The sequence below is a fragment of the Vulpes vulpes genome, unplaced genomic scaffold (assembly GCF_048418805.1).
Source record: "Vulpes vulpes isolate BD-2025 unplaced genomic scaffold, VulVul3 u000000697, whole genome shotgun sequence".
In the NCBI taxonomy this organism is placed as follows: domain Eukaryota; kingdom Metazoa; phylum Chordata; class Mammalia; order Carnivora; family Canidae; genus Vulpes; species Vulpes vulpes.
Window position 1 is genome coordinate 123,996 of NW_027325814.1, and position 26,500 is coordinate 150,495.

Consider the following 26,500-nt stretch of genomic DNA (forward strand, 5'->3'; position numbering starts at 1 on the left):
TAAAGTATTGTTTATCCCCTCTCCCTTGGTCCTGTAGGAGGTGCCCTTCATTCTCAGCTAACACTTAGTAGGAAAAGGATGCTCAAGTGAGAAAAAGGGCTCCAGCTATATGGGCAAAGAAGAGAGGGAAGAAACAGGTTGCCAGTTATATATTTATAGAAAGATAATCCCCTGGCTTTAAATAGATATATACATACAAATATGAACAAACTTAAAAAAATACAAACCCTTGGATCATAAGGGGGCTTCTGGGAGCCCCTTTATCCTTCCCCCTCACCCAAGGGCAGAGGGCATGAGTCTCCTTTTTAAAAATTATTAGTTTTTGCCATCCCTGCAGCAACAAGCATGAAGTTGGGTGATTACCCACAAGGTGAATGTCAGAGGAAAAATTCAGAGTTCCCACTCTGAACTCTGTATAATCTCCTATAATTAGGGCTACATGCTTCTTGTTCTGTCTTTTAACTAGTATGTTGGCATAAAGGAGGGGGCTCCCTCCTGAAATGGGTCAAAAAATAAGATAGACTTGTAGTTTACAAAGAGGGGGAAAAGTGTCATCTGCTCTAGAAGCAAAAGACAAAGGCATACAGACCCCAGGGAAATACCCAGTTCCCACACAACCATGGGAGATACTGTCCAGCCCAGGTCCAGGCTCTAGGTTCTTTGCTCTAGCCACCCCCTATTTCTTTGGTATTGTCAGAAGACAAGATTCAGTTCCTAGGTGCTGGTGGAAGAGGGAAAGTGGTTCCGGGGCTTCCTACAAGTACTGAGTGAACAATTTGAGCTTAAAATTTTCCCTTTTTTAAATATTTAAAAATAAACAATCAAAACTCCATCCTGTGCTATACACAGCCCTTTTGACTCCCTGACATTGATCTGAGGAAAGAAGAGAAGGGGTGTCAACGTTGGAAGGGCCTCCTCACTTTCTTCCGCCGCTTCGGTTTGGCTTCTCCCTTGGGTACTGTGCTGTTGGGCTTAGAGGCTGCAGTGGCCCCAGGGCCAGGCTGAGGAGCTGCAAAGAAGTTCCCATTGGGCATCTGGCCTGGGGGTACTTGAAAGATCCGGCTCAAGAAATCCTGAAGGTCAGCAGGAGGGACATCTGGGGTTGCTCTGAGAGTAAAACAGAAGACATTATGAGGCAAGAGATATTAAGAGTTACATGGTTACCTGTGTTACCTGTTTATTATACCTAAGTTAATGATATACTGGGGAAAAAAAACAAAGATATACTGAGTCAGCTGCCAAACTTCTTAAGGGTAAAACATCTAGCTGTCCTAAGCAGCATGTCATCTAAAATCATATTCAAAACTAAAATAGTAGGTAGGTTGTTGAAAGAAGTAACACCTACCTCTGCCGCCCACTGGTGCCTGGAATCCGAGAACCAAATGAGATGTGATAGGGGACTCTGTGGGTATCTGGGGAGATTCCCACACGCTGGCATCCAGCCCATTCTACAAATAAGAGAAATGATTAGCCAAAACATCACAGTTTTGAGCATCCATGAGCCCATATGTCTAGAGAACAGAAGTATACCTGTGATATCATACACCTTTCCATCCATCAGTGCAAAATAGGTGATCTTGAGGCCCAACATGCTTGACTCTGCCCAAAAGTCTCCTTCCTCAGCAGGATGCAGTTTATTACACTCAGCACAGTATCTGGCACTCTTAGGTTCCCGGTCCATTTCAAACCTCCTACAACCCAACAAAAGGACAATTCCTTTTAATTTGTCAAGGCTACAATATTCTAGTATCATCATTATAATCACTTCTCAGCTTTTTGGCTAAGATCAAGTGTATAATATCATTTTATTGACAAATATGGCTGAGACATCTAAAAGTATCTCTATTCAGTTGTTATATATGCCTACAAACATTCATACCTGGGGATCCCTAGGTGGCTCAGCAGTTTAGCGCCTGCCTTCGGCCCAGAGCGTGATCCTGGAGTCCCAGGATTGAGTCCCATATCAGGCTCCCTGCATCGAGCCTGCTTCTCCCTCTGCCTGGGTCTCTGCCTCTCTCTCTGTGTCTCTCATGAATAAATAAATAAAAAAATCTAAAACAAACACCGACACCCTCAACCTTCCCTCTTAAAACTAAAAATACTACCTTTTTTTCCTTACTGCTAATCCAAATCCCCTGTCTCTTGACACTAAGGCAAAAGTAGAAACCTCAGGGTCGTTTTATTCATCATCTGTATCCCCCAACTACCAGTACTACTCACAAGGAAGTCTTTGGCTACCAAAGCTTTGGCTGTCCCATTCCTACCCTATTTCGTACCTATGCTTTCCCTGGCATCGGCTGCACATCATAGTATTCATTGCTTCTTTGAGGTCATCCTGCAGCTTGGACAGAAACTCATTCACTGACCGGCTCAGCTCATTCTCTGCCATTCGTTTCCTAAGAGAAGAAAGCCTTTGTAAATCAGACAGTACTGAGCAGGGGACAAAGGAAGATGAAATCTTTTAGCTCCTTGAGGTCCCTGGCCAGCTAGAAAGATAAGCAACCCCATTTCTCTCTGCCTCAGAGTCTCCTCCATTCACAAGTCCAGGGACCTCTATACTTTGAAAAATTACTCATTTATCCCACCTGACAATTTCCCATTTCCAACTTACATTTCATATTCCTTCCGCCTTTCAGGGTTGCTGACAATGTCCCAAGCTGCCCGTAAAACCTTGAAGGCCTCTTCAGCCCGGGGATGATGATTTTTGTCAGGATGAACCTACCAAGGAAAAGACTTCATCACAAATCCATTCCAACCCTCTCCCCATCTTAGGTCAAAACAATCTCCTTATCAGGTGCCTGGGTGGCTCAGTGGGTTAAGCATCTGACTCTTGATCTCAGCTCAGGTCTTGACCTCAGGGTTCTGAGTTCAAGCCCTGCAATGGACTACAAACCGGGCATGGAACCTACTTAAAATACAAAACAACAACAAAAAACAATAACAACCCTCATATCAAAGGGTTCTCTTTTCACCACCCTTTTAAAGAATCAGTACAGCTTACTGACTAATTGCTCTGGCTCTGCAAACAGATATGGGATCAAGTTCTAGCTCTGTCACTACTAGCTATATGACCTAGAATATTAGATCTATCATGGATTACTGTATTAAGTGAGAATACTTATGATGTATATAGTGCAGGATCTGGTACTAGAGTGATCCACCATCTCGGTGTGCCTGGGATTGTCACAATTTTAGTACTGAAAGTTTATGTCTCAGGAAATCCTCAATCCCAGGCAAACAGGGATGGTTGGTCACTCTACCTGGTACACGCATACTAAGCCCTCACAGTTTAACTCTATTGTCAATCGTAAAATAAGTGTTCCAAAAATACTATATCCTCAAACTCAGTTTTTCCTAAGTAGAAATTTCTCGTGTGTACTTCCTACAGTATTTTGCCTTCTGCACTAGAAATTAAATAGCATTCTGTGTTCCTCATAGGCTTTTTATCCACTTTTCTCTAAGACAAATAGTATCCTCACCTCCTACAGCTTCCTGATTGTTCCCAACCTCATTTTCCAAAAGTACAGAAAAAAGCTAGTCTCCTGATACCAGGTAAACAGAATGCTGTTAAATCTACACATACCCAAGCTTATAGAAGAGCCTTTTAGTCATGGTCACTCTGGGGCCTAATAAGGGCTGTGAGAATTGCCCAAGAAAGCAAGTTGAGAATTTTTGTAAGAATGCTATTCCCCAAGAGAGGATATCTGCTAAAGACATGAAAGTGAGAAAAGCTCTACTGCCAGTAACAATCTTAGTGTAAACTATCATTCCCCACTCTTAAGAATATTCCAGTCTACCCACTTAAGGGACATGCATTTCCCACCACACTAATTTAGTCCTCTGCTAAGTTACAGGCCTGGTACCTTACTGTGTCTTGAATGGTTAATGGATACCTTGGTTACCCATTCCTCTTTGGTGTCATGTAATCGTTGAGGTAATTTACACACCAGTCCAGTTCCATACACTCAAATAGGCCTCTGATGGAATTTGCACACATTACTTATATTCATAATACAGTTTTACTAAAAGAAAAAGCAATAATATATCTAAAGACAGCAATTTAATATCTACTAATAGCAATTTTATTGCATGATTATATTAAACCACTTCCCTCAAGAATATGGTGCATTACAACTGCCACCTGTACCACCCCTCCTTATCAATAAAAGCAACTATATCTTGGGATGCCTGGCTCACTCTGTCAGTAGGGCAATGTGACTCTTGATCTTAGGATTGTGGGTTTGAGCCCCACATCAGGTGTAAAGATTACTTAAAAATGAAGTCTTAGGGATCCCTGGGTGGCTCAGCAGTTGAGCATCTGCCTTTGGCTCAGGGCGTGATCCCAGAGTCCTGGGATCAAGTCCCACATCGGGCTCCCTGCATGGAGCCTGCATCTCCCCTTGCCTATGTCTCTGCCTCTCTCTCTCTGTCTCTCATGGGTATATAAATAAAATCTTTAAATTTTTTTTTTTAACTTTTATTTATTTATGATAGTCACAGAGAGATAGAGAGGCAGAGACACAGGCGGAGGGAGAAGCAGGCTCCATGCACCGGGAGCCCGATGTGGGATTCAATCCCGGGTCTCCAGGATCGCGCCCTGGGCCAAAGGCAGGCGCCAAACCGCTGCGCCACCCAGGGATCCCTATAAATAAAATCTTTAAAAAAAAAATCTTAAAAAAAAAAAAGCAACCATATCTTCACATGTGGCATACAGATGTACATGCCTCCATATTGTTTACGTTCCATTCTCTCTCCCTTTTCCACTGTAGATTGCTGGTCTTGAAATACTTTTGTTTTCTTTCACCTGGTCCTGGAATCATCACATGCACTTCCTGAACTTTTCCACACTAAGTCCACACTTGCCTCTCTGCGAAAGATAGTTGGATTTTCTCCTGTTATTATTATTTTTTCTAAACCCTCATTTATTGAGAATAGAGGAATTGACAGGCTTTCTGATTAGGCCTCTTCTCCACCCTAGTCAGCAGGACTTCACCTGGATATTCCAGGGTGAGTGATCCAACATTGATAGGCCAGGTTCATTTCTTTTCATTAAGAATCTCATGACAAGGGATCCCTGGGTGGCGCAGCGGTTTGGCGCCTGCCTTTGGCCCAGGGCGCGATCCTGGAGACCCGGGATCGAATCCCACATCGGGCTCCCGGTGCATGGAGCCTGCTTCTCCCTCTGCCTGTGTCTCTGCCTCTCTCTCTCTGTCTGTGACTATCATAAATAAAAATAAAATAAAAAATAAAATAAATAAAATAAAATTAAAAAAAAAAAAAAAAAAAAGAATCTCATGACAAAGACCTTAAAATGAAGGGAAAATCAGATCCCATAAAGAGGGGAAAAGCCTTTGTGTGACTGTTTCCTAAGAATTATAGTTACTCCAGCTTCAAGCTGACTTTTTACTCTGCCTTCTCTTTATTCTACTCTCGCTAAATTTGGAATAGAAAATAAAAAACAAAAGAGGAACGGGAAGGGTACTCACCATCACTGCCAGCTGCCTATAGGCCTTCTTCAGTTCAATATCTGATGCTGTGGCTTCAACCCCCAACACATGGAAAGGGTTTAGCTCATCCTCAGGAACCCCAGCCATGGTCAAGAGTCGAGCCACTTCCTCTTCAGGCTGGCAGTAGCGACCACCAGCTACAGGTGCATTCCCCTGCCTGTTAGTCCTTGGCTTGACCCAAGGCAACTCCAGCCAACCCCACTGAAACATTTTTACCAACTGCTGCCATGGCCTGCTATCTCTTAACAGAATCAGGCAACGCTGCAAGGTGGGGAAATCCAGCCAAGAAAAGAGCCAAGTAGCTTTACCCCTCCAGCCTAACCGGTCACCCAGTCCCACCAGAAACCGCCAGCCCAACTGTAGACAGCCCAACAAGAGGGCCAGAGCCAGGAGCAGCAAAGCACCCAGTAGCCTAAGAAAACGGGTGAACAGCCCTGCTCCATAGCAACATCCTTGGCTCAGAAACTGGAACATCACCTGGGCCCAGCCCCCCAGCCGCCCTGCCCAGACTCCCAACCAGACTCGAAAAAGGTCCAGATCACTGCCTTTCAGCTGCCTGCATGCATAGATGAGATGGCCACAAGTTTCCACATACTCTCCCACCAATACCAGCAGTTCAATCAGCCACCAGAAGCCTGCCTGTCCAAGCTGACATAGTTCCTCTGCTCCCCATAATCCGAGGCCTCTGCGCTTATCTGCCTGACTTCGTTTCCGGCCCAGCCGATGTCGGCCAGGGGACCTGGGATCTCTGCGTCCACCGTCCCGAGTATCCTCCTTGGCCGGAATGCGGTGCCGCTGTCTCCGGGGTGGAGGTTTCTTCCCACTGGGCACACGTGAAAAATCACTGGGGAACTTGAGAGGTTCCTCATCATCATATTCCTCTTCCAACTCTTCATCTTCCCCCAAAACTGGAGAGGTACAATGATGGCAAAAGTTGCTAGGAGAGCTATCTCCTCCCTCAGAGTAAGGCCCTTCAGGGATTCCAGGGGTTCCCTGGCAGTTGCAAGCAGACGGAATGGAAAGAAAAGAAGGGTTCCCATCCTCCTGGTACCCAGCCTCATTCTCTCTTGAGAGTTCCTGGTCCACTCCTGACTCTTCTTCTGAAGATGCCTCACTCTGATCGGGGTCCTCTCCATCCCTAGGGGGTCCAGGACCCCTTGGGGGGCCATGGCTTGGATCCGACCAGTGGGCTGGGTTTGGGGGCTGTGTGTACTTGGGACTAGAGTGCTCTGTGAGGCAGCGGGTACCATTGGGAGCAGGCCCCGCTGAGTCCCTGAGTCCTGAGAATGAAAGTATTTCAGGGTCCACAGAGGATCCTAAAGTCCTGAAGGAGGCACCACCACTGTGGTGGGCTCCACACAACCCTCTTTCTCCGGGGTGCTTCTGGGCCATGACCCCGGGGCTTCCTGAGGATTTTAGGTCACAGCCATCATGATAAGTTCTGATGCCTGTAACAAAGGTATCAAGGTGGAGACGATCAAGGATAGAACTGAGAGCGGTTAAATGACCTTAAATTCGCGATATATTTAATGCACCCGCCTCCCGTTTTCCCAAATTCTTCTGGGGCGTTCTTCTCCCTAGCAATAGGCCACAACCGTGCTCCCTACCCCCCTCCAAATCCCCTTAGTTTTTCTTCTCCCCCACCCCCAAGCTATAATCCAGAGACAAGGGAAGAGGGAGGTACCGCCAAGAGTGTGGTCCTGGGGTCACTCGGGTAGAAGAGGAAAGACGATCGCAAAGGGGGGCCGCAGGCTGCCAGGAAAGGGTGGGGGACGAGCGGCGCTTAAAGAAAACCTGGGGGGCGGAGCTTAGGGTTGCCCCTGAGATAGACCTGCAGGGAAGCCGTGGCCGGGTGGAGGGGCGACGGTAACGTACCCGAAGAGCGGCGGTAACTCCTCCCCCTCGAGCAGCTGGGCCGAGGGCCAGGGGGAGCTACGAGAGCAGCTCCCCCGGCTCCGCCTCCCGCTCACGCTCCGCTTCCGCCTTCCGTCCCCGCCGTGGCCGCCGACCTACGCCTACTTCCACTTCCGGGGTCACCAGGGAAGCGACGGGAAGGAAACGAGAGAGCGGTTGGCGGAGGCGCGAGCGGGCGGGCCCGCGCGGAGTCCGGGCGGCGGAGGCGGGCCCGCGGCGGGACTGGCCCCGCCCCTTAAAGGGCCCTCGGCCGCCGCCCTCCACGGACGGGAGCGCGGTCCCCGCGAGCTGCGCCGCCGGGGGGCGCTGGCGCAGCCGAGACCGGGGGGCAGAGGACGGCCGCCGAGCCGAGACCGCTTCCCTGGCGGACAAAACCGGGAAGCGTGGAGGAGCCACCGCCCCGACCCTTTCCCTGCGGCCTGTGGCGAAGACAGAGACCCTCCCGCGCCACGCGGGGCTGGAGCGGAGGGGAGGATGCCCGGGCCCGCCCACCCCGGCCTCCCGGCCCCGCGCCGGTCTTCCCGGCCGTCGTGGCCTCCCCAGCGCCTGGCCCGGCTGGCGAGCTGCCCGCCGCCACTGCGGCTCCCACGGCCCGATCCCGCCCTGGACGCAGCCCCGAGGCCCCGTCGCGGAGCGGCCCCGAGGGGCTCGGGACCAGCCGGCCGAGAAACCCCGCTCTCAGCCGCGGGCCGCTTCGCGTCTCATTTGCATACCGAGCTGCCCTCGGTCGACGCTCGCCTCCGCCCCCGCCCCCGTGCAGACCCGGGGGTCCCCTCCCTGGCGGCGCCCCGTGTGCGCGCCGCCCCCCTTGGTCCCCCTTCCAGACCCCGTCTCGCTCCGCGAGCTTTTCCGCCCCTGAGCCCCTGGCCGGCGCCCCCCGTCCTGCGAAAGCCCCTTCCCCGCGTCCCGGATCTCGACCACCGGGCTCTTCGGAAGACAATACTCCAATTCTCTGGGAAGTGGAAGAAACCAAGCCGGGGCTAGGGGGGCGCTGGGACCCCAGTTGGGGCTTTGAGACCTCCTAGTTGTCGAGCTACCACCTAAGTATTCAGAGACCTTTCCCCAGACTTCTTGCGGCGTCCCCAGGACCCTTCACGTTACGGTTGCGGAGACTGTGGTCCCAGCCTGGAGCGGTGGGCAAACTGGGTCCCCCCCACATGCATAGGGAGAAGAGTTGGAGGGGCCCGCCCCGTGATGTCACCCCACACACACCCTGTCCCCTTCCTCCACCCCCCAGGCTCGTTGCATTTAGCTCACGGGGCTTGGGCTACGACTTGCAAAGTTTAGGGGGCAACGAACAGACTGACCCTGGGGGTGCCCACGCTCGACAGCCGCCCCGACGCCCAGGACCTCCGGGCAAGGATGCAGCCGGGGGGTTAGGGAAGCACTTCTGCCCCTTCCTCTCCTGAGCCCTGGCAGGGTGGTGAGTAGTTAACACTCCTTCCCCAATCTGCCCTTGTTTAGGGTCCCTGGACTTCCCAGCGGATTGAAAACAGGAGCCCCAGGGATTCCCCACGCCAACCCTCAGCCGGTTAGGACCTTGACCTGCAAAAGGCGACAGATGAAAGTGCCCGCATTCATCCTACCCCACTCCCACAGTGCCCCCAACACCAGCTCCTCCTTGGTGTTCTCCTTTCAGGAGCTGAATTCAAATTCCACTGGCAGCCCTGACGCCCCTGGGAAAGGGAGGGGTAGGGAAAGACCCACCGGTGTCCTGAGGGGAGGAGCAAGAGGGTTCCAGGATGTGAGAGGTCTGTGGGCAAGGTGCCTGCTCACTCCAAGAGGGACCATGGGAATTGGACTGGGGCCCGATGCCCCTTCCCCCAACAGCTCCATCTGCACATGAAGCTGAGGCTTCCAAACCTTGACAAAGTGTGGGACCGGCTCTACTAGATGCCTTGTCCCAGGCTCTTCTGGTGTTTCTTCCCCACCCCACCCCCTTCCTTCCCTGGGGTTGGAGCAGCTGTCCAGAGACCCCACCATGACTCATTCTCTCCTCTTTCTCCTCCTCCCTTCCTCTTTTAACCCCACCTTTCCCAGTCCACTGAGGTAGTGTTGAGTTCCAGCTGCAGATGGGGCAAGCTTTCTTTTTAGCCAGAACAAACTGCTGGGCCTTGCGCGCCCAGTCCCACCAGTGCCCCTGGGCCCCTCCTTCCATCGACCCCAACTCCCACCCCCTGAAAAACTAGGGAACACATAATATCTCATAACCTTATAAGATTTTAGTTTAAGCTTTACTCAGTGTCCTTGGTTCAGAGGGACGTAGAGACAGCTGGTTCCCCTTGACCCAATCCCGTAGATTTTTTCAGTTACCCCAGCAAGCCCATTCTCTCTCCTGAAATTGGCCTTTCTTCTTGAGAAATAGAGGTACGGAATCCTCAAGATTCATGGGCACCTGAGTTCCTGCCCCCTACCCCCTTGCAGGTTTCCCAGCCCCCTCAAGATATTCATGGATGGATGAGAGGAGCTGACACTGACCTTCCCCTCTGTGATCACCTTTTCTTCGGCCATGGAGGAAGCCTTGTTGCCCCTGGCCATGACCTCTGACCCCAGGCCCTTTAATCAACAACTCCCAGAGCCTCCAGACCCAAGATGTGTCTTGGAACCCCAGGACAATCCTGAACTGGCACCTGCCCTGGTGTGTGCTCTTTGCTGCTGCTTTGGAATCATCTACTGCTGCTTCGGTGAGGGCAGGGCCAGGATTCTGGGGGGCAGCTGCCCAAGACTGTCACCCTCCAGGATGATGCCAACTTTCTCCTTTGCTCCTGGGCCACCTCTGCTCCTCTGTCAGGGGATGCCTACCTTCAGTATGGCCCATGCTGCTCTTGCCAGCTCTTCTTGTCCTCCCCCCATCCATACCCTTGAGCTTTGATCCCTGGCAACTATCACTTGCCTCTCCCTCCCCTCCTACTTCAAAACTCCATTCCCACGTTATCCTCCACGTTTAAGGCTTCTTTAACCCTTCTCCAATAACCTGAATCAGCCCATGCTGATTTCTTCCCATCTACCATCCCTGGAAGTACTAAACCTTCTTTCCATATCTCCTCCTCCCCACAACATATCCATTGTATCTCCTGATTTTTCCTCCCAACCCCTCACAGTTTTTGAAAGGTCCCTGCCTTCCCCAAGATGATCCTTTTCTGCCCCTTGCCTTGAGGTCCCTGTGTCGCTGCGCCTGTCTTCCGCTCCTCTGGCTAGCCACTCCCTTCTAATTCATCAGCTGGCTCTGTAGATGTCCCCTTTTGGTCTCTCAGTGCCTCCTGCCTCCCTTCCCAGGCTACCGCTGCTTCAAGGCAGTAATGTTTCTCTCCGGCCTGCTGTCAGGAGCTCTGGTGATCTTCCTGCTGTGCCACAAGGAGCGAGTGCTAGAGACACAGCTGAGCCTGGAGGTGAGCGCGGGCATTGCGCTGGGCATCGGACTCCTCTGTGGCCTGGTCACCATGTTGGTGCGCAGCGTTGGGCTCTTCCTGACTGGTCTCCTGCTAGGCCTAACCCTGGGTGCCGGGGCCCTGCTGGGCACAGAGCCCATCTACCAACCACCTTCAGCCTGGGTGCCGGCTGGGGGGCTGGTGGGGCTGGCACTGCTGGGAGCCCTGCTCACGCTTCGGTGGCCACGTCCATTCACAGTTTTGGGCACAGCCCTGCTGGGTGCTGCGGTGCTGGTGGCCTGTGCTGACTACTTCCTAGAGGGGCTGGCACTGGGCAGTCGGCTGGGCCAACGTTTGCAGGCACTTCCAGCCTTGCCTCCTCTCTGCTGGTATAGCTGGGTCTTGCTGGGCACCTGGCCAGCCCTGGGGGCCCTGGGGGCCCTGGCCCAGTGGAAGCTCATGGATGAGGAACATGGAGGCCACGCCAATGGTGAGTTAGTGCCGTGGTACAGAAGCAGCCAACCTGTGCCTTCTCATGTCCCCAGTTCCCAAACTTGGCAGGGGAAAGGGGGGAGATACACTTAAGGGTGGAGGTGTCTAAGGTGAACGGGGCAGGGCAGTGAAAGAAAGTTAGAGTTGGAGGAGCTGATGGGAGGGGGGAAAGAATGAGAAAAATTATCAGAGGGAGCAGGGAGGAGTTAGTTACTGGGGACTGTAATGGAAGGAAAGGAAGGTCTCAGGGGAGTCTGGAGGAAAGTGTAGGAGGAGACCAAAGACGAGTTTCTTTTAGAATAACCAGGGGGAAGATGAGATTTGAGACAGAACAGGGAGATCAAATGGGTTTCTTGGGGGAGGGGGCACTTGGGGGGGGGATTCGGGGTCTAAAGAGGCCTCCCTGAGTCTGCATTGCCCCCTCCCAAGCAGTGGTCTTGAGCCACCAGCGAAGGCATCTTCAGCTCCTTCGGATCCGTCAGCAAGAGGCCAAGTGGCACCAGACGCCCTCCGGGGTGGGGCTCTGTGAAGGCGGCTACCGGCCCCGGCTCCCCCTCAACACCCGGAGGCCTGCCGATAGTCTGGCTCCCGTGAGTGCGGGAGGGGCACCTGGGGCGGTCAGGGTAGGAGGGGGCTCCGACCCAGGCCCTACCTTCTGTCCTCTCTGCCCTGTGCCTCTCCAGAGTTATCTCCAGAGCCTTCGAGAGCACCAACTGGGACCGGGCACCCAGGCCACAGCCTCCCACACCGTGCTGGACCTAGATTCTGACTGTGGTTCCACTGTACCCCTCACCACACCTTCTGGTTCCACCCAGACCTGAGCCTAAACCTCCAGCAATGCCTCCACCCCGAGCAAGGGCCTTGGAACACCAAGTGTGCAGGACCTGAGCCCGCAGGACCCGCACACAAACTTCCCCACCTCTCTCACTGGGGATAGAATCTGTACTCCAACCCAGACCAGCCCCATAAGGGTGTGTTTCAGGGATGGAAAAAGGGGGCTTTTGTGGGGAGAGGAGGGGAGGATGAATACCTACCTCTGTCCAAGAATAGAGGTGCCCTGGCCCCTAAATTAATTGACTTCCTCATTCCCTCCAAACCAAGGAGGGTCCTTACCCCAAAAGCCTTTTTTTATATACTTGCCTCACGTGCCTCACAATGGTAAAATAAGGGGTTTGTTTCATTGTTGTAGGACTTACAGAAAATCAGGAAGCTCCCTAAAGCACTTGATAGCTTTTTGATAGGGCAAAGGGCACAGAGGAGCTCTAAGATCACCTAATCCCTAGGCCTCTCATTAGGGGGTAGTTGATTCCTAGTTCGCCTTTCCTCCTGGGTCCCATAGGTTCGAATCCCCTTCTCCTACCTCAGTCGGGAGTACTGTCCTCCATGGTGCTTCCCTTCCTCTCCTTAATATGGGGAAGACCACGGGGCAATGCATGACGCAGGACCTGCCTCCCCCAAAAGTAATCTACTTGCTCCACGGAGAGAGAACTGGGTCCACGTGCCAGAGTCTTGCCCTTTGGCCCAGAGTAGCCTGGTCTTCACGGCTGTATGGGAGACAAGTGCCTTCTCTGCTTCTCGTTGTAGGTGATGCTAATCTCCTTAACCAAACCTTTGTCCCAGCCGCTAACTTGTTCTAACTCTCCCTCCTCTGATTCTCCTGCTCAAAGTCTGTTCCCTGGGACCCCAGACAGCATGAAGGAAGATGTATTCCTCCCCCTGGGCAACAAAACTATGACACGAGGGAGGAAGAACATGAAGCATGTGAATAAAATAGCATTGAACACAGAACCAGGGATTCCAGCCTCTGCTGTTGCTCTTTTTTTCCCTTGCACCTTGAAACAATTAGCCAGACTGACAAGTCCTCTGGTCCCCTAAAGATCTGATAAGGCCCTCTCTTATCAGACTGGACTACTGTACGCAGCGACACAAACACACAGCCAGAGGAAGAGCTGTTCAGTCCTCTCTAATGAACGTGGAGCTAGCCTTTGTTAAGCACAAATGTGCCAGACATTGTGCCCTGCACTTCACAAATAGTATTTCATTTAATGCAAAAACCCTGCAGGATTGGTATTAACCTTATTTTGCAGAATCGGAGGCTCAATGAGGTTAATTAACTTGCCCAAAGTCATAAGCAAGTAAATGTGATTCTTAATGGGTTCCAAAGCCCTTGCTCATTTTACTGGCCATGCTGTTCTTTGCACTTTATCTAGGAAGGACAGGACCCAAGCATTTAGCTTCCCAGCTGTTGCCCACCTGTTAGCCAAGGGCCTGACTGATGCCTGCCTTCCCCCAGTCTTCCAGACAGTAGATAACACAGTTGGAAGTACTATCTAGGATGGAGAGGAAATGTGGGGAGCTGACCCAGAGTTAGGGAGTCCCTGCCCAGGACAGAAAGAGCACAGAGAAGGGGTGGCTAGTGCTGGGACATTTAGAGGCCTGATGTCTATGGCTCACACCCCTGCTGCAGCCCTGCAGCCTAGTGAGCCGACATTTGATTCACATCTTAGGCCTCTGGAGGGTGACAGTACCAGGGAGTGAAAGGGTGGGGGAGGCCGTGGTTGAGGGGGTAATGTCCAAGATTGGGTCTCCAGGTGAGGGGTCAGTGTTCAACGTGGTATCTATGGCAGAGGAAGTGGTACCCAGGGTTGTTCCTACAGCAGAGGGGTCAGTGCCTGTGGCTGAAGAACGGATATCTCCACCTGATGGAGGAGGGTCTGAGGTCTGGGGATGACAGTGCATCCAGTTGGGGGCGGTGTCTCTGGGATAGCCTTTCTCTACTCGGAGCTGCCGGTTGAGGCGCCAGTACTGTTTATCCTTGAAGAAGTAGACACGGCCATCCCGCCAACTCACAGCAGCTGAGGGCTGGTCTGGCACTCCCGTAAACAACCTTTTGATTGGTTTAGGGTAGTGGCTGAAGTCCGTTCGGGCCAGCTCGTCCCACTGCCAGTACCCGGATCCCTAGGAGTTGGGTGGGAAGGGAGAAGAGGATAAGGAGAGAGCTTAAGGATCCCCAGAGGTCTACTCCCAGTCCACTCCAGCTGCAAACCATCTCCCTTGGAGAGCAAGTCGGCTTCCCCTTCCCCGTGTGAAGTAGCCCACCCCTCCTAAGAGGGGATTTGCTTTAAACTGTATACCTTAAAGAGGAACACCTTTTGGTTGAAAGGCCAATAGAGAGCTGCGTCCAGGTTGGGCTCTACCCTATTCAGCTTCTTGGGGAAGCCGGGAGACCTCTTGAAATTAATATAGCGCCACACCTTGTCTCCTGAGAGCAGGTAAGGAAAGGACACGTTATCTCCGTCTTCAGGTGACAGCTTTTGGGTCTCCCATTCCACCCTTCCAGAAACTTCTCATCTCTTCCTCCCTTTCATGGCTTCTTTAACGGTAGGCCTTCCTCAGGGAACACACCGTAAACCAGTCCCTTTACCCTTAAAGAAGTGAATCCATTGTGTTCGAGGAGAGTAGACAGCAGCATCTAGGTTTCCTGGGAGCCCCTCCCAAAGGGCTGACACCTGGAACAAAGGCCCCAGCCCTGAATCTGTCACCGTCCACACATAATTCCCCTTGAAGGCGTAAGTCTTCCCGCGGGGCCCTGAAAGCAAAAGTATGTGAACAATTCAAAAAGACATGGGTCCAATAAAGACTTTAGGGCACCTCGGGCAGGCTGATCATTTGCCCTCCTCCCACAGGCTGAGTCCTCAAAACTTCATTCAACTTTAATTTAAAGAGAGGACCTAGGTAGAGAAGAAAGACCCCGTGTTCAGCCTCTTTGCCATTCAGAGCAATTCAGCTCCCATTCACGCAATAAAATAAAAGCCCTGCTCCCCTTTGGGGACCCCACCTCCCATTCTGAGTAGTTTCCACGTTGTCCTTCCCTGCAGGTATATAATATCCTCTCTAATAGACATTCCAGTAAATATGGTTTTCTTCATCTTGCTATATTACCAGATATGGTTTAGTGGCCCCTATCAGGAGGCACTGAGGTAAATGCCAGCCTAACCCAACTTTAATCTGGCTCTGAGGCCTCCCTCCCATGCCAGATGCCTTCTTCCAAAGCCACTAACCCCTGCCTGGCATCTAACCTCTGTTACTCATGCTGAGGTCCCACGTCATTCCCATTTGTCCAGGTCCCAAAGTCAGCAGGCTGCTGCCACTGCCTGCCTATAGCCCGGAGGGGGGGTGGGGCTCACCCAGCATTATGGCATCCAGTTCACCACTGCAGGGGTCTGGCATGGGGCCGGGTTCTGTGGGCATATGTGGTATAGCAGGGAGCTCCAACTCTTCTTCCTCCTCCTCTGTCTCTGGGCTCTTCTTGCCTGCAACGTAACATAATGCGACTCAGGGAGAGAACTCATAGCACCTGGACTCCCCACTCATCTCTAAGATCGGTTCAGAGGCCCTGTAGAAAGGGGAAGAGCAAATCTTAGAAAGTTTCTCTTGGTGAGAGGCAAGATCATACTGATATCAACAGGAGACACCTTTTAGTGTTGAGAAGGACCAGAAAGGGGGAAGTTTGCTGGAATATTCATCCTTCATCCCCAAGAATGGGTAAGAGGGGAGAGAGGCCTGAAAGGAAGACCAGACATGGAAGTGTCAGAAAAAAAACTCCTGAAAATAAAGTAGCCTGAATAACTGGGTAGGAGGAAGAGAAAGAAGCCAAGTCATTTCCTACCATGGAGGCTAGACCTGTCTCTCCAAACTGGAAGAGATGCTGGTCACACTGACCCTCATGATCACTAGGGCTCGTGACTAACCATAACTTGAGGGAAAAGACTGACCATAGAGAGCCTGAATCCCTGCCACATCATCCGGGTGTAGCTTGAAGTGGGGCCGGTAGCCAGCATACACAGGGGCCATGAGGGCCTGGGTGTATCGAGAGTGCCCAAGCCCCAGGGCATGGCCCAGTTCATGGGCTGCAATGATGCGCAGGTTCACCCCCCGGTAAGTCCTCTCAGTCCAGAGCTCGTCTTCATCAAAGTGCACACTGCCCAGCTCTGGGATGTCAGCATGGGCCAGGACCCTCCCTGGACAAAGACAAAGGTGGACAGGAAAGAGGTCAGAGTCTCTTAGGCTAGAGCATCCTTTGCTTGTTATTACCCCAATTTCTCCATTCCCTGAAATTTCCGTCTATAGTCAGTCTCTCGGGTGCCTCTCTTGTTCTTTTCAGCTCCCCTTGTCATCACCCAGTTCTCTCTGGGTTGCTCATCCCTCTGTCTCTGTATTCCCAACCACTCTCTTCTCTCTGGCCCAGTCCCCTCTGAGGTGTGTCTTGAGCAGGGGAACTTAAACCAAGGACTAAAGTGTAAGCATCAAAGGGGAGGCTTGATAAGACCCCAGGGAGGTGAACAGCTGCTCTCCAAGAGAATGTTAGAAGGTAGTTAGTGTGGGGTGCAGTTGAACATTGGGGGAAGCCTGAACATTAGGGTTCCAGAGTCACTGGCTCAAGGGGACCGAGACAATCTCAGAAGTCTATGAGGTGGGAGCTGAGAGCTGGTGCCTACCAGGTCCATCGAAGGAATTGGAGCAGTAGGGGCTCTGGCGGCCATGGAAGGAGAGGCGGATGTCAGCCCAGCCAGCCTGCACTTCCCTGAAGGTCAGGGGCGCCGCACTGCTCCAGTACTGGAAGGCTTGAAGCAGGGCTGCCCGGGCTGTGTCGGGTGGGAGGGTGGAAGGCAGGTTGAAGATGCGGAAGGTCAGGTGCTTCTTTCTCCAGCGGCCTGGTTATCCGACCAGAAAATAGATTAGAAACAGAGATCCTGGGATCCCTGGGTGGCACAGCGGTTTGGCGCCTGCCTTTGGCCCAGGGCGCGATCCTGGAGACCCGGGATCGAATCCCACATCGGGCTCCCGGTGCGTGGAGCCTGCTTCTCCCTCTGCCTGTGTCTCTGCCTCTCTCTCTCTCTCTCTCTCTCTCTGTGACTATCACAAATAAATAAATTAAAAAAAAAAAAAAAGAAAGAAACAGAGATCCTCTGCCAAACCCAGAGAGTTCCCCTGAGTCTAGGCATTGGTTCGGTAAAGCTATGTCTCTGGGCAGGTGATGATCAGCTAATCACAAGGTGATCATCCACGCAACACTGAGCTGGGCCCGGCTGTCCCAATGTCACCCATACTCCAGAGCCATGCCACTCCCACTTTCCCTCCCTTTTCTAGTCTCAGTCCTCACCCAGCAGGAGGTATTTAAGGGTCTTCTGGTTGAAGGGATCCTCCAGGCCACAACGGGGCTGCCTCATTCGGGCCCTTGTGGCATCATCCAGCTGACCTGAGACTGGTAGCTCAGATGCTTCTTGAAAAGTTCTGAAAAGAGGGAGAGGGATGGACCCAGTAGGACAAGGGAATCTGGAATGACTGGAAATGGGATAGCTCTTTGGCCCCCTTCTGCCCACAGTGGTAGCTGAGAATGGCACAGAATCTCTGAAGCTGGTGGGGTCACTCCAGTATCCAGTCTTCATAATTAGGACTTTCTCCTCTGTTTTGCAGAAATAGCAATACTCCAGCTTCACCTCCCCATCTTCAGTCTCTTATTTGTGCAAGGTTGCCCTCAGGTGTAGCCCTCTTCTCTACTGCAATCTCTAACCTTGTCCTGCTCTAGTGAAGTATCCCGCCGCTTGCTCTGGAGACTCTCCCACCACTGGTCCCACCTAAGGGCCTGTCCTCCCTCTGCATTCTCCTCCTGTTAGACCCCCCCTCCCAGCCCAGCTTGCTCAGGGGCAGTTTCATCCCTCAGGCACCATAGGCACTGTAGCCTTTCAAGGGATGGTGAATATATCTGAGAGCAGAAAGAAAAATTATCCATTAGATCCAAAATAGGAAAAGAAAACTTCAAAATATAAATAAATACGGAATCAAATGTCTACAAAAAGCAACATCATGCCAACAGCTCAACCCCAACTCAACTCAACCTATAATTTTACATGTTAAGTTATAGTTCTGTGGGATGTTGCTAATAGTCTACTGGATACATGTGGAATATAGCCTCCAGAGGGCCTAGGAAGCCCTACTTAGGGCCTAGGAAAATCCAATGGCTGGTCCTCATGTTTGAATTCCCATTTTACCTCATGCCCTACCACCTGAACAGTGATAGCAACCCATTTCCTAGATCCCTAGATTGGGGTCAGGCAAAAGCGGGCTTGGGGAGAGAAGACATGAAAAGAAGGAAAGATGACCTTGCAGCCTTAACCCTTAGGGCATGTGCCTTATAAACTCTCACCTCAGAGCCTCCATAATATCTTCTGGCCTGAAGTTATCAGGTCCTTCTAGAGGCTTCTGTAGGTACCCATATTCCAACAGATAATCCTATGATGGGAGTCAGGGTAAGCAGAATAAAAAAGGGAGTTAGTTGGCCTCAGGGTAAAGCTTCTCAATGACCTAACAGACCCATAGGGATAGGAGGGGACAGATGTGGAAGGACCAAAGGAGAGGCATCTTAGAGAAGGAGCTCAGGTGGAACAAAGGCAGGGAGTGGGAGACGGGCAGGAGTAGATCATGGAGCAGAGGAAGGAAAGGAAAGCCAGGTTGAAGGTCAGGAGGGAAGCTTGGATGGGACTATGGTGCAATACCCCAATCCCTTCATGGGCCTGGGTCCCTCCTTCCCCGAGGGGACTCACCACTGCTGTCTCTTTTCGGGCAGTCCCCAGGGCCCGACCTAAGACTGTTGCAGGGAGTAGGAAGCCCAGGCACAGCCACTGCCAGTTCATGGTCCAACCGGGCAGGAACTCCACAGGTCAGCTAACCCTCTGCCCTAAGACTTCTGGGAGCCTGGGGAAGCAGGGTTACGGGGGGCTCCTGCCTCCAGTTCTTTCCACTCTCCAGTCTCTGGACCTCTTTATAAAACTTCAGAGGAGGAGAATTGGGGGGAGTGGCAGTGGGAGGTGACTCAGCCCAGAGATATGTTGCAATTCACCATTAACCCCTGCCCGGCCACAGAGCTTCTGTCAAGAAGAGCCCCTAACCCAAGAGCTCTTCTCAAGAAGAGCTCCTCATCCACAGATGAGGAGACCATTCATACTGTCCTGGGTGGGGGGCAGCCTGGCGGGAAGAGAAGCAGAATCTCAGTAGAGACTGGGATAGGGACCATGGCTATCCCCTGGAGATATTCCTGTGCCCCAGGAACCCTGGGCCAGAAAACCCCTTATCTTCAACTCTCATGGGTCCCTGTCTGCTCTAGGATAGGAAAAAAATAAAAGTGAAGATGTAGGAAGCAGCTTAGGTGCTCCGGTTTCAGGTGAAGAAATCAGAGACGAGGTCTCAGTTTCTTTGTACTTGTGTGTGCTTTAATAAAAAGTCTTTATTTGGGGCGGCCCCGGGTGGCTCAGCGGTTTAGCGCCGCCTTCGGCCCAGGGCGTGATCCTGGAGACCTGGGATCAAGTCCCCTGTCAGGCTCCCTGCAAGGAGCCTGCTTCTCCCTCTGCCCCTCTCTCTCTCTCTCTCTCTCTCTCTCTCTCAATCTCTATGTCTGTCTCTCATAAATAAATAAATAAATAAAATCTTTTTTTAAAAAGTCATTATTATTTCAAGTATCTAGTGAGCTACTTCATTCCCTCCTGAGCCCTAGCACCTACCTCAGGCCAGCTCAGTACTTCAGGTGGTGCTTAATGAATCTTCATCAAACAACTAAGTGGGGTGGGAGAGTGCATGGGAGCCAGAGTTTGGAGAGGGTCTTGAGTGCTATTTGGGGAAGAGATGAAAAACTTCCATTTAAAAACATTTACTTTGTCTTAGGTGATTTACAAATGATCTCACAACCCTCCTAGAACAGAGGCATTATTCTAGTCTCTTCTTCTTCTTCTTTTTTTTTTTTTTTTTTTTGCCTTTTTTTATAAGAGGAAATGGGGACCCAGAGAGAGAACTATTTTTTTAAAGATTTTATTTATTTATTCATGAGAGACAGAGAGAGAAGCAGAGACACAGGCAGAGGGAGAAGCAGGCACCCTGAAGGAAGCCCAATGTGGGACTCCATCCCAGGACCCCACCCCCACCCCCTTCTCCCCACCTCCTCACCCCCTAGGATCTGCCAAAGGCAGATGCTCAACCACTGAAGCCACCCAGGTGCCCCCCAGAGAGAGAACTTGACAAGTACATGAAGCTCCCAATTGATCTGGACTATATTCAAATAAATCCCTCTGCTGACTCCAGAACCCGTCATAACCCATGCTCTTTCCATGCACCACATGGATGACGCTCAGAGTTCTATTCTTTAAATGTTTAGGAGCTGCCAAAGGTTCCAGTCTCATTGATGCATCCATAATGTTTGCATATCCTTCCATGCACAGGGAAGAACTGGGAGAAAAAAGGGTTACTGAACTCATGTTCTCAGTAGGACCATCCCTCCCCTGCAAGGCTGTAAGGCTGGCAGGCCACAGGGGAACCCTTCACACTCTAGGGTTGAGGTGGGGGATATTCCTTTTTTTTTTTTTTAAGTTTATTTATTTATTCATGAGAGACACACAGACAGAGGGAGAAGCAGGCTCCATGCAGGGAACCCGATGTGGGACTCGATCCCGGGACTCCAGGATTACGCCCTGAGCCGAAGGCAGATGCTTAACCACTGAGCCACCCAGGAGTCCCGGTGGAGGATATTCCTGACTCATGTTGTTGCTCTTGGTAATGCTGACCCCTTTGACCCACCCAGCTCTCAACTGGGTAACAATCAGGTAACTAAGTCCCAAATGGCCAGTGACAGGCAAGGAAGGACAGAGAACTTCTGACGGATAAGTGACAAAGGCCATGACTGAGGCCATTGCCCAGGCTGATGTCCCCAGGAAATGATGGAGTTTAGGAACCAGCTCTCAGCTCCCTGCAGAGTTCTTTCTCCACTTTCCCATTCTTCTCCTCCATCCTGACTCCCACTTTGAGAACAGGGCTTGGTCCAACTGAAAATTATATTTTTTTCTGATTAAAGTTTTCTCTTTTTTTCTGAATAAAAGTTATCCCTTGCTCATTGTAGCAAATTTGGAAAATACGAAAATAAACCAGGAAGAAAATGAAAACCGCCAGTAAATGCTTCCCAGAAGAGAACCACTAGTAACATTCTGACACATTTTCACTTGAAACTGTGGCTCTGAGTTCAGCTCCAGCTCTGCCTGCCGAGACTCAGCCCCTGGAGACTCGGGTGGGGATGAAGAGAAAGTGAGAAGAGGTAGTAAAAAAAATACGGAGGAGGGACAGGAGCTGAGGGTGGTGGGGAGAGAGGAGGATACAGGGGAGGATATGAGAGAAACAAGTAGGATGAGTGGGAGAGTTGATTACTCCCTCCCCTTAGGCACCTCACAGGAGGGGGAAAGGAGCAGGACAGACGGACAGACAGACAAACGTGTGGCAGTGTGTTGGTGAGAGAGGACTGTGAAAGGTGGGCACTGGCTCTGGCCTGCCTGGAAGGCCCTGGCCATAGGGGGGGCGGGACATGGAACCACATTGTAGATACTAAGGAGCCAGGAGAGAAGAGAGTAAAATAGGGAAAGCTGCCAAATAGTTTACCTCATTTAGCTGTTAGCAACCGAGCTGGGGGCATCACCATGTTACGGAAAAGGAAACTGTGCCTCTAGAAGGTTGGAAAAGGAAACTGTGCCTCTAGAAGGTTGCTTCAGGCCACGCAGCTGGAGCAGCAGAGCCCTAGGCCCAAGCCGCGATGATCTTCGCGGCCCCCCCAGGAGCTTCCCAGGCACCCGAACGGCCCCCGGGCTGGGAGCCACAGGCCGGTCACGCGGCCCCCCTTCCAGCAGCCCCCCCAGTCAGGCTGACCAGCTCTTCCTCCCCCTGAACCTGTCACCTCTCACGGTGCGGGGGGGGGAGGTAAGGGGACCTACGCACAGGGTTAGGACACGTGGTCTGCCCGCCCCAAAAGAGAACTTGAGTCTGAGCGAGAGCCCGGAGGTCTCTAGCTTGCTTGCTCCCTTCCCACAGATTAGCAGATTAGTTCCCTCTCTGTCCACCGAATGTGGTGGAAGAATTGTGTCTGGAAATATTTTTAATTAAAATCTTTTAAACTGGGATCCCTGGGTGGCGCAGCGGTTTGGCGCCTGCCTTTGGCCCAGGGCGCGATCCTAGAGACCTGGGATCGAATCCCACGTCAGGCTCCCGGTGCATGGAGCCTGCTTCTCCCTCTGCCTGTGTCTCTGCCTCTCTCTCTCTCTCTCTCTCTGTGTGACTATCATAAATAAATAAAAATTTTAAAAAAATAAAAAATAAATAAAATCTTTTAAACTGTAACAGGAGGAAGTAGGTTAGGTTCTTTTTTTTTTTTTTAGGTTTTATTTATTTATTCATGAGAGACACAGGCAGAGGGAGAAGTGGGCTCCTCAAGGGGAGCCCAACGTGAGACTCGATCCAGGGTCTCCAGGATCAGGCCCTGCGCTGAAGGTGGCGCTAAACCGCCCAGCCACCCGGGGATCCCCAGTAGGTTAGGCTCTGAGAGTATTTCCTAGTGATGGGGGCGGGGCACGGGGGTCACGGGGCTACGGACTTAGGGCAAGGGGTTGTGAAGTCTCTAAGGCCAAGAGAAGGGGATCTCTAAAGCACCACTCACCCTCTCTGACACCACCCTTCCCGGAATGGGGTGACCCCTAGGGCTGGACAGCTTGGTATAAGGGGCAAGTCTGGGGCCTGAAACTGGAAGTGAGAAAAACATTAAGTTATAACTCGCCAGCCCAGACACTGCTCTTGATTTCGAGAAATGTGGTGTTAGCCTCTGGCCTGTTTCCCCTGAGCCCTGAGGGAATCAGGAGCAAGGAACTTTCCCTGGCTGAATGGGATTGAGTTTTCCAAGCTGTTACCCTGGAAACCTCTGTTTTTAAGAGGAGTGCCTCCCCCACAACATGCACTCCTTTAATTAGTCATGAGTTCCTAGAAGCCAGATGGGAAGAAGGCCTGGATTGTGCACAGCTGGAACTGGTTAGTGAGGAGAGAAGTGGGAGGGGTTTGGGGATGGCTCAGGGCCTGGGCCAGCACATTCTGTTCCCAGGATACTCCAGACTTCCTCCCCCACCCCCCCAACACTTCCCCATCATAAGCAGTCCCTCCTGCCTATAGCTCCTTAAACATGCACCCACTCGGGCTCAGTTGAGAGGATATCAGAGCCAAATCCTTAAGTTCTTCAGTTCCTGTCCAAGGGCAAGCAAGGAAACCAAGATCTGCTCCTTGTCTCCAGTTCACAGGAGAAGGCATCGCCCCGCAGAACTCCCCTGGAGATTTCTGGAGGCTTCTGCTGGTTATCTCATTACACAGTACAGAGCCAAGGGGATGCATGAAGGGATAAGAGTAAGTAAGGAGGGGAGTAGAGGAGTTAGAAGCTCAGGCGGGGAACCTGGGGGTTGTGGGATCAACCCCTGTGTCGGGCTCCCTGCTCAGTGTGGAGTCTGCTTCTCCCTCTCCCTCTGCTCCTGCAGCCCCCGTCACTCTCTGTCTCAAATAAACTCTTTTAAAAATAATTAAATTAAAGGGGGAAAAAGCTTAAGTTTTCTTTCAGCAACTAAGATAGGGAAATGATGGTAACAAAGGATATTTGTTCCTTCTGGGAACGGCTGCCTTTTCCTTAATGAAAATCAAACTGATCTTTATTGCTTTTCCCAAGGGCAGTGGGATGAGGGGGAGCAGTTTCACCTCCTGTCCACACCTTGTGACCCCAAAAAACAGATCTGTACTAATGTTTGGGGATTGTCATGGGCCTGGAAAGTTCATGTTAGGATCCCCTTTTTTGGTGAAAGTCTTTGATGGGGGTTGCCAAAGGAAGGAGTTCAGCACCCACTTCCTCTATTGAAAAGGGCGGTAACTAGATGGGGGAAGGAGACCTAGGAATAACCCAGTTTTGTTCCTGTCGGACCAGTAACTGCAGAGAGAGGACTAGTGGGGTAAGAAAGCTGCCTTTAATGGGGGAGGAATGTAGGGAGAGGGTTCTCCTTTGTGCCCCTTGTTTTGTTCCTAACTTACTTAAGAATGATAGTGGAGGGTTCAACAGTGTGGTTATATTTTTGTTTTTTAGTGAATTCATTAATTTGACAATGGAGGAAGGATCAACAGATTAAACAAGTATATCTAGCATATAGTGAGGAAGAAAGAGCTAAAGGATTTTAAAGTGTCAAAGGTGCAAGGAGCACCTGGCATCTAGTTAAGTGTCTAACTCTTGATTCCAGCTCAGGTCATGGTCTCAGGGTCCTGAGACTGACCCCACCTGGAGCCCGCCCCCCCCACCCCCCCCACCCCGCCTCCCACATAGGGCTCCATGCTCAGCGCCAGGTCTGCTGGAGAGTCTCTCTCCCTTTGCCTCTGCCCCTCCCCGGCCCCGCGCTTGCTCTCTAAGATAAATAAATAAATCTTAAAAAAAAAAATAAAGTGTCAAAGGGGCAAAGTTTCAGTTTGAGTTTGAGGTGCAAGCAGCTTTGGCATTATGAGCACTACCTGTCAGCTATGACAGAGATTTTTTAAAAGGGAAATAGAAAAAGATGATTGAAAAAGAAGATTCTTGATCCTAAAAAAGATTGTATTCTCAGATTTTTTGTTACTTCTTTAAAGATTTTATTTATTTATTCATGAGACACAGAGAAAGAGAGAGAGAGGCAGAGACACAGGCAGGGGGAGGAGCAGGCTCCACGCAGGGAGCCCAACGTGGCGCTCGATCCCGGGTCTCCAGGATCACTTTCTGGGCCGAAGGCGGCGCTAAACCGCTGAGCCACCCGGGCTGCCCTCAGATTTTTTTTTTTTTTTTTTTTTTTAAGATTTATCTATTCACTTATTTTTAGAGACAGCAAGAGAGCACAGGGGGAGGTGGGGAGGCGCAGAGGGAGAAAGAGAGAAGCACACTCCCCAGTGAGCATGGAGCCCGGCTCGGGGTTGGATCTCATGACCCCAAGATCATGCTCTGAGCTGAAATCAAGAGTATAAGGCCCAACCAACTGGGCTACCAGGTGCCCCATGTATTCTCAGATTTTTTTATCCAAAAGCTATTTTTTTAAAGATTTTATTTATTTATTCAAGAGAGACAGAGAGAGAGAGAGGCAGAGGGAGAAGCAGGCTCCATGCAGGGAGCCCGACGTGGGACCCGATCCGGGGACCCCAGGATCACGCCCTGAACCGAAGGCAGACGCCCAACCGCTGAGCCCCCCGGGCGTCCAGAAGCTCTTCTTGAGGATGTGTGTGCTTGCCTGTTGCTCATTTTTGTAACACTCCTTAGTGTGTGTATGTGCATGTGACTATAGGAGTGATGATGCTTCCCTGCTGTAAACACTTGAGATGATACATAACTGCCTGCTTTCAAAAAGGAAGCCACGTATTGGTGGGATAGGAGCGCACTGGCAGGAAAGATTTGAGAAAGAATTGCAAACCAAGAGCTGAAACGGATGAAGAAATATCCAGTTGATCACTGGCCACAAATTAAGGCTGGTCCCTGACTAGAGCAGCCAAGGTGGCCAATAAGATCAGAGAGAATCAATAAGGGGCAGCCAGGGGTGGGGGGTGGGGAGGGCGCAGCGGCTTAGCGCCGCCTGCAGCCCAGGGCGTGATCCTGGAGACCCGGGATCTAGTCCTGCATGGAGTCTGCTCCTCCCTCTGCCTGTGTCTCTGCCTCTCTCTCTGTGTGTCTCTCATGAATAAATAAATAAAATCTTAAAAAAAAGAAAGAAAGAAAGAAAGAAAGAAAGAAAGAAAGAAAGAAAGAAGCTGAACTAGCTTGGATTAGGGTCATTTATTTGAGGGCAAATCAAAAGAGTTATCTTTCTATCAACATATACCTTTGCAAATATAAGAAATGAGTATTGGCAAAAATTGTATTTATCTGTCATTCACTGCTTATTGGTGCCTCTTAAACTTTTCTACCAATATTCACCAGGTAGATTATGAAAAAATACGGTCAGAGAGTAGAGGTATATGTACATACATGCGGTGGTTACTTCTTTGGGAAATTTGTCCATCTCGCAAAGATCACCCCTTCTCTGTCCCCCTTCCACATGGTTAAATAGGTGACTCCCAGCGGCCGTACTTATGCCATGTGAAACTCTGCCCTCCAGCTCACTGAACCAGGGTTAAGAACTGCGTCAAGCAGATTTATTCCTCCCAACCACCAAGGAATCAGGTCTAAAAAGGAAATAAGTTAGGGGGATCCCTGGGTGGCTCAGCAGTTTAGTGCCTGCCTTTGGCCCAGGGTGCGATCCCGGAGTCCTGGGATGGAGTCCCACGTCGGGGTCCCGGCATGGAGCCTGCTTCTCCCTCTGCCTGTGTCTCTACCTCTCTCTC

General features: G+C 51.2%; 3 protein-coding genes across 9 annotated transcripts; 1 reads left to right on the forward strand and 2 right to left on the reverse strand.

Moving 5' to 3' along the window:
• Window positions 1–138: 138 nt before the first annotated feature.
• Window positions 139–7,545, reverse strand: DNAJC14 (DnaJ heat shock protein family (Hsp40) member C14). Of its 2 annotated transcripts, none has more exons than XM_026002000.2 (7): window positions 7,383–7,545; window positions 5,487–6,955; window positions 2,612–2,718; window positions 2,277–2,396; window positions 1,531–1,691; window positions 1,346–1,448; window positions 139–1,107 (listed from the first exon to the last, which is right to left on the reverse strand). In XM_026002000.2, exons 2-7 carry the CDS (start codon window positions 6,897–6,899, stop codon window positions 897–899), a joined length of 2,115 nt encoding a protein of 704 aa, XP_025857785.1. In that variant the 5' UTR covers window positions 6,900–6,955; window positions 7,383–7,545; the 3' UTR covers window positions 139–896. The 2 variants fall into 2 exon arrangements, with proteins under 2 accessions (XP_025857785.1, XP_025857786.1); XM_026002001.2 differs by having other exon boundaries at window positions 7,192–7,524.
• A 1,069-nt stretch (window positions 7,546–8,614) lies between these two features.
• LOC112922409 (transmembrane protein 198-like) lies at window positions 8,615–13,069 on the forward strand. Of its 6 annotated transcripts, none has more exons than XM_026001996.2 (5): window positions 8,615–8,844; window positions 9,846–10,105; window positions 10,698–11,279; window positions 11,714–11,871; window positions 11,965–13,069. In XM_026001996.2, exons 2-5 carry the CDS (start codon window positions 9,931–9,933, stop codon window positions 12,100–12,102), a joined length of 1,053 nt encoding a protein of 350 aa, XP_025857781.1. In that variant the 5' UTR covers window positions 8,615–8,844; window positions 9,846–9,930; the 3' UTR covers window positions 12,103–13,069. The 6 variants fall into 6 exon arrangements, with proteins under 6 accessions (XP_025857781.1, XP_025857780.1, XP_072602356.1 ...); XM_026001995.2 differs by having other exon boundaries at window positions 8,626–8,844; window positions 11,711–11,871; XM_072746255.1 differs by having other exon boundaries at window positions 8,626–8,844; window positions 9,846–10,059.
• A 7-nt stretch (window positions 13,070–13,076) lies between these two features.
• Window positions 13,077–19,138, reverse strand: MMP19 (matrix metallopeptidase 19). The gene is made up of 9 exons (XM_026001994.2): window positions 18,886–19,138; window positions 18,489–18,574; window positions 17,445–17,575; window positions 16,780–16,995; window positions 16,057–16,302; window positions 15,469–15,594; window positions 14,706–14,870; window positions 14,416–14,543; window positions 13,077–14,239 (listed from the first exon to the last, which is right to left on the reverse strand). The coding sequence occupies exons 1-9, from the start codon at window positions 18,973–18,975 to the stop codon at window positions 13,778–13,780; spliced, it is 1,650 nt and encodes a 549-aa protein (XP_025857779.1). The 5' UTR covers window positions 18,976–19,138; the 3' UTR covers window positions 13,077–13,777.
• Window positions 19,139–26,500: the final 7,362 nt, after the last annotated feature.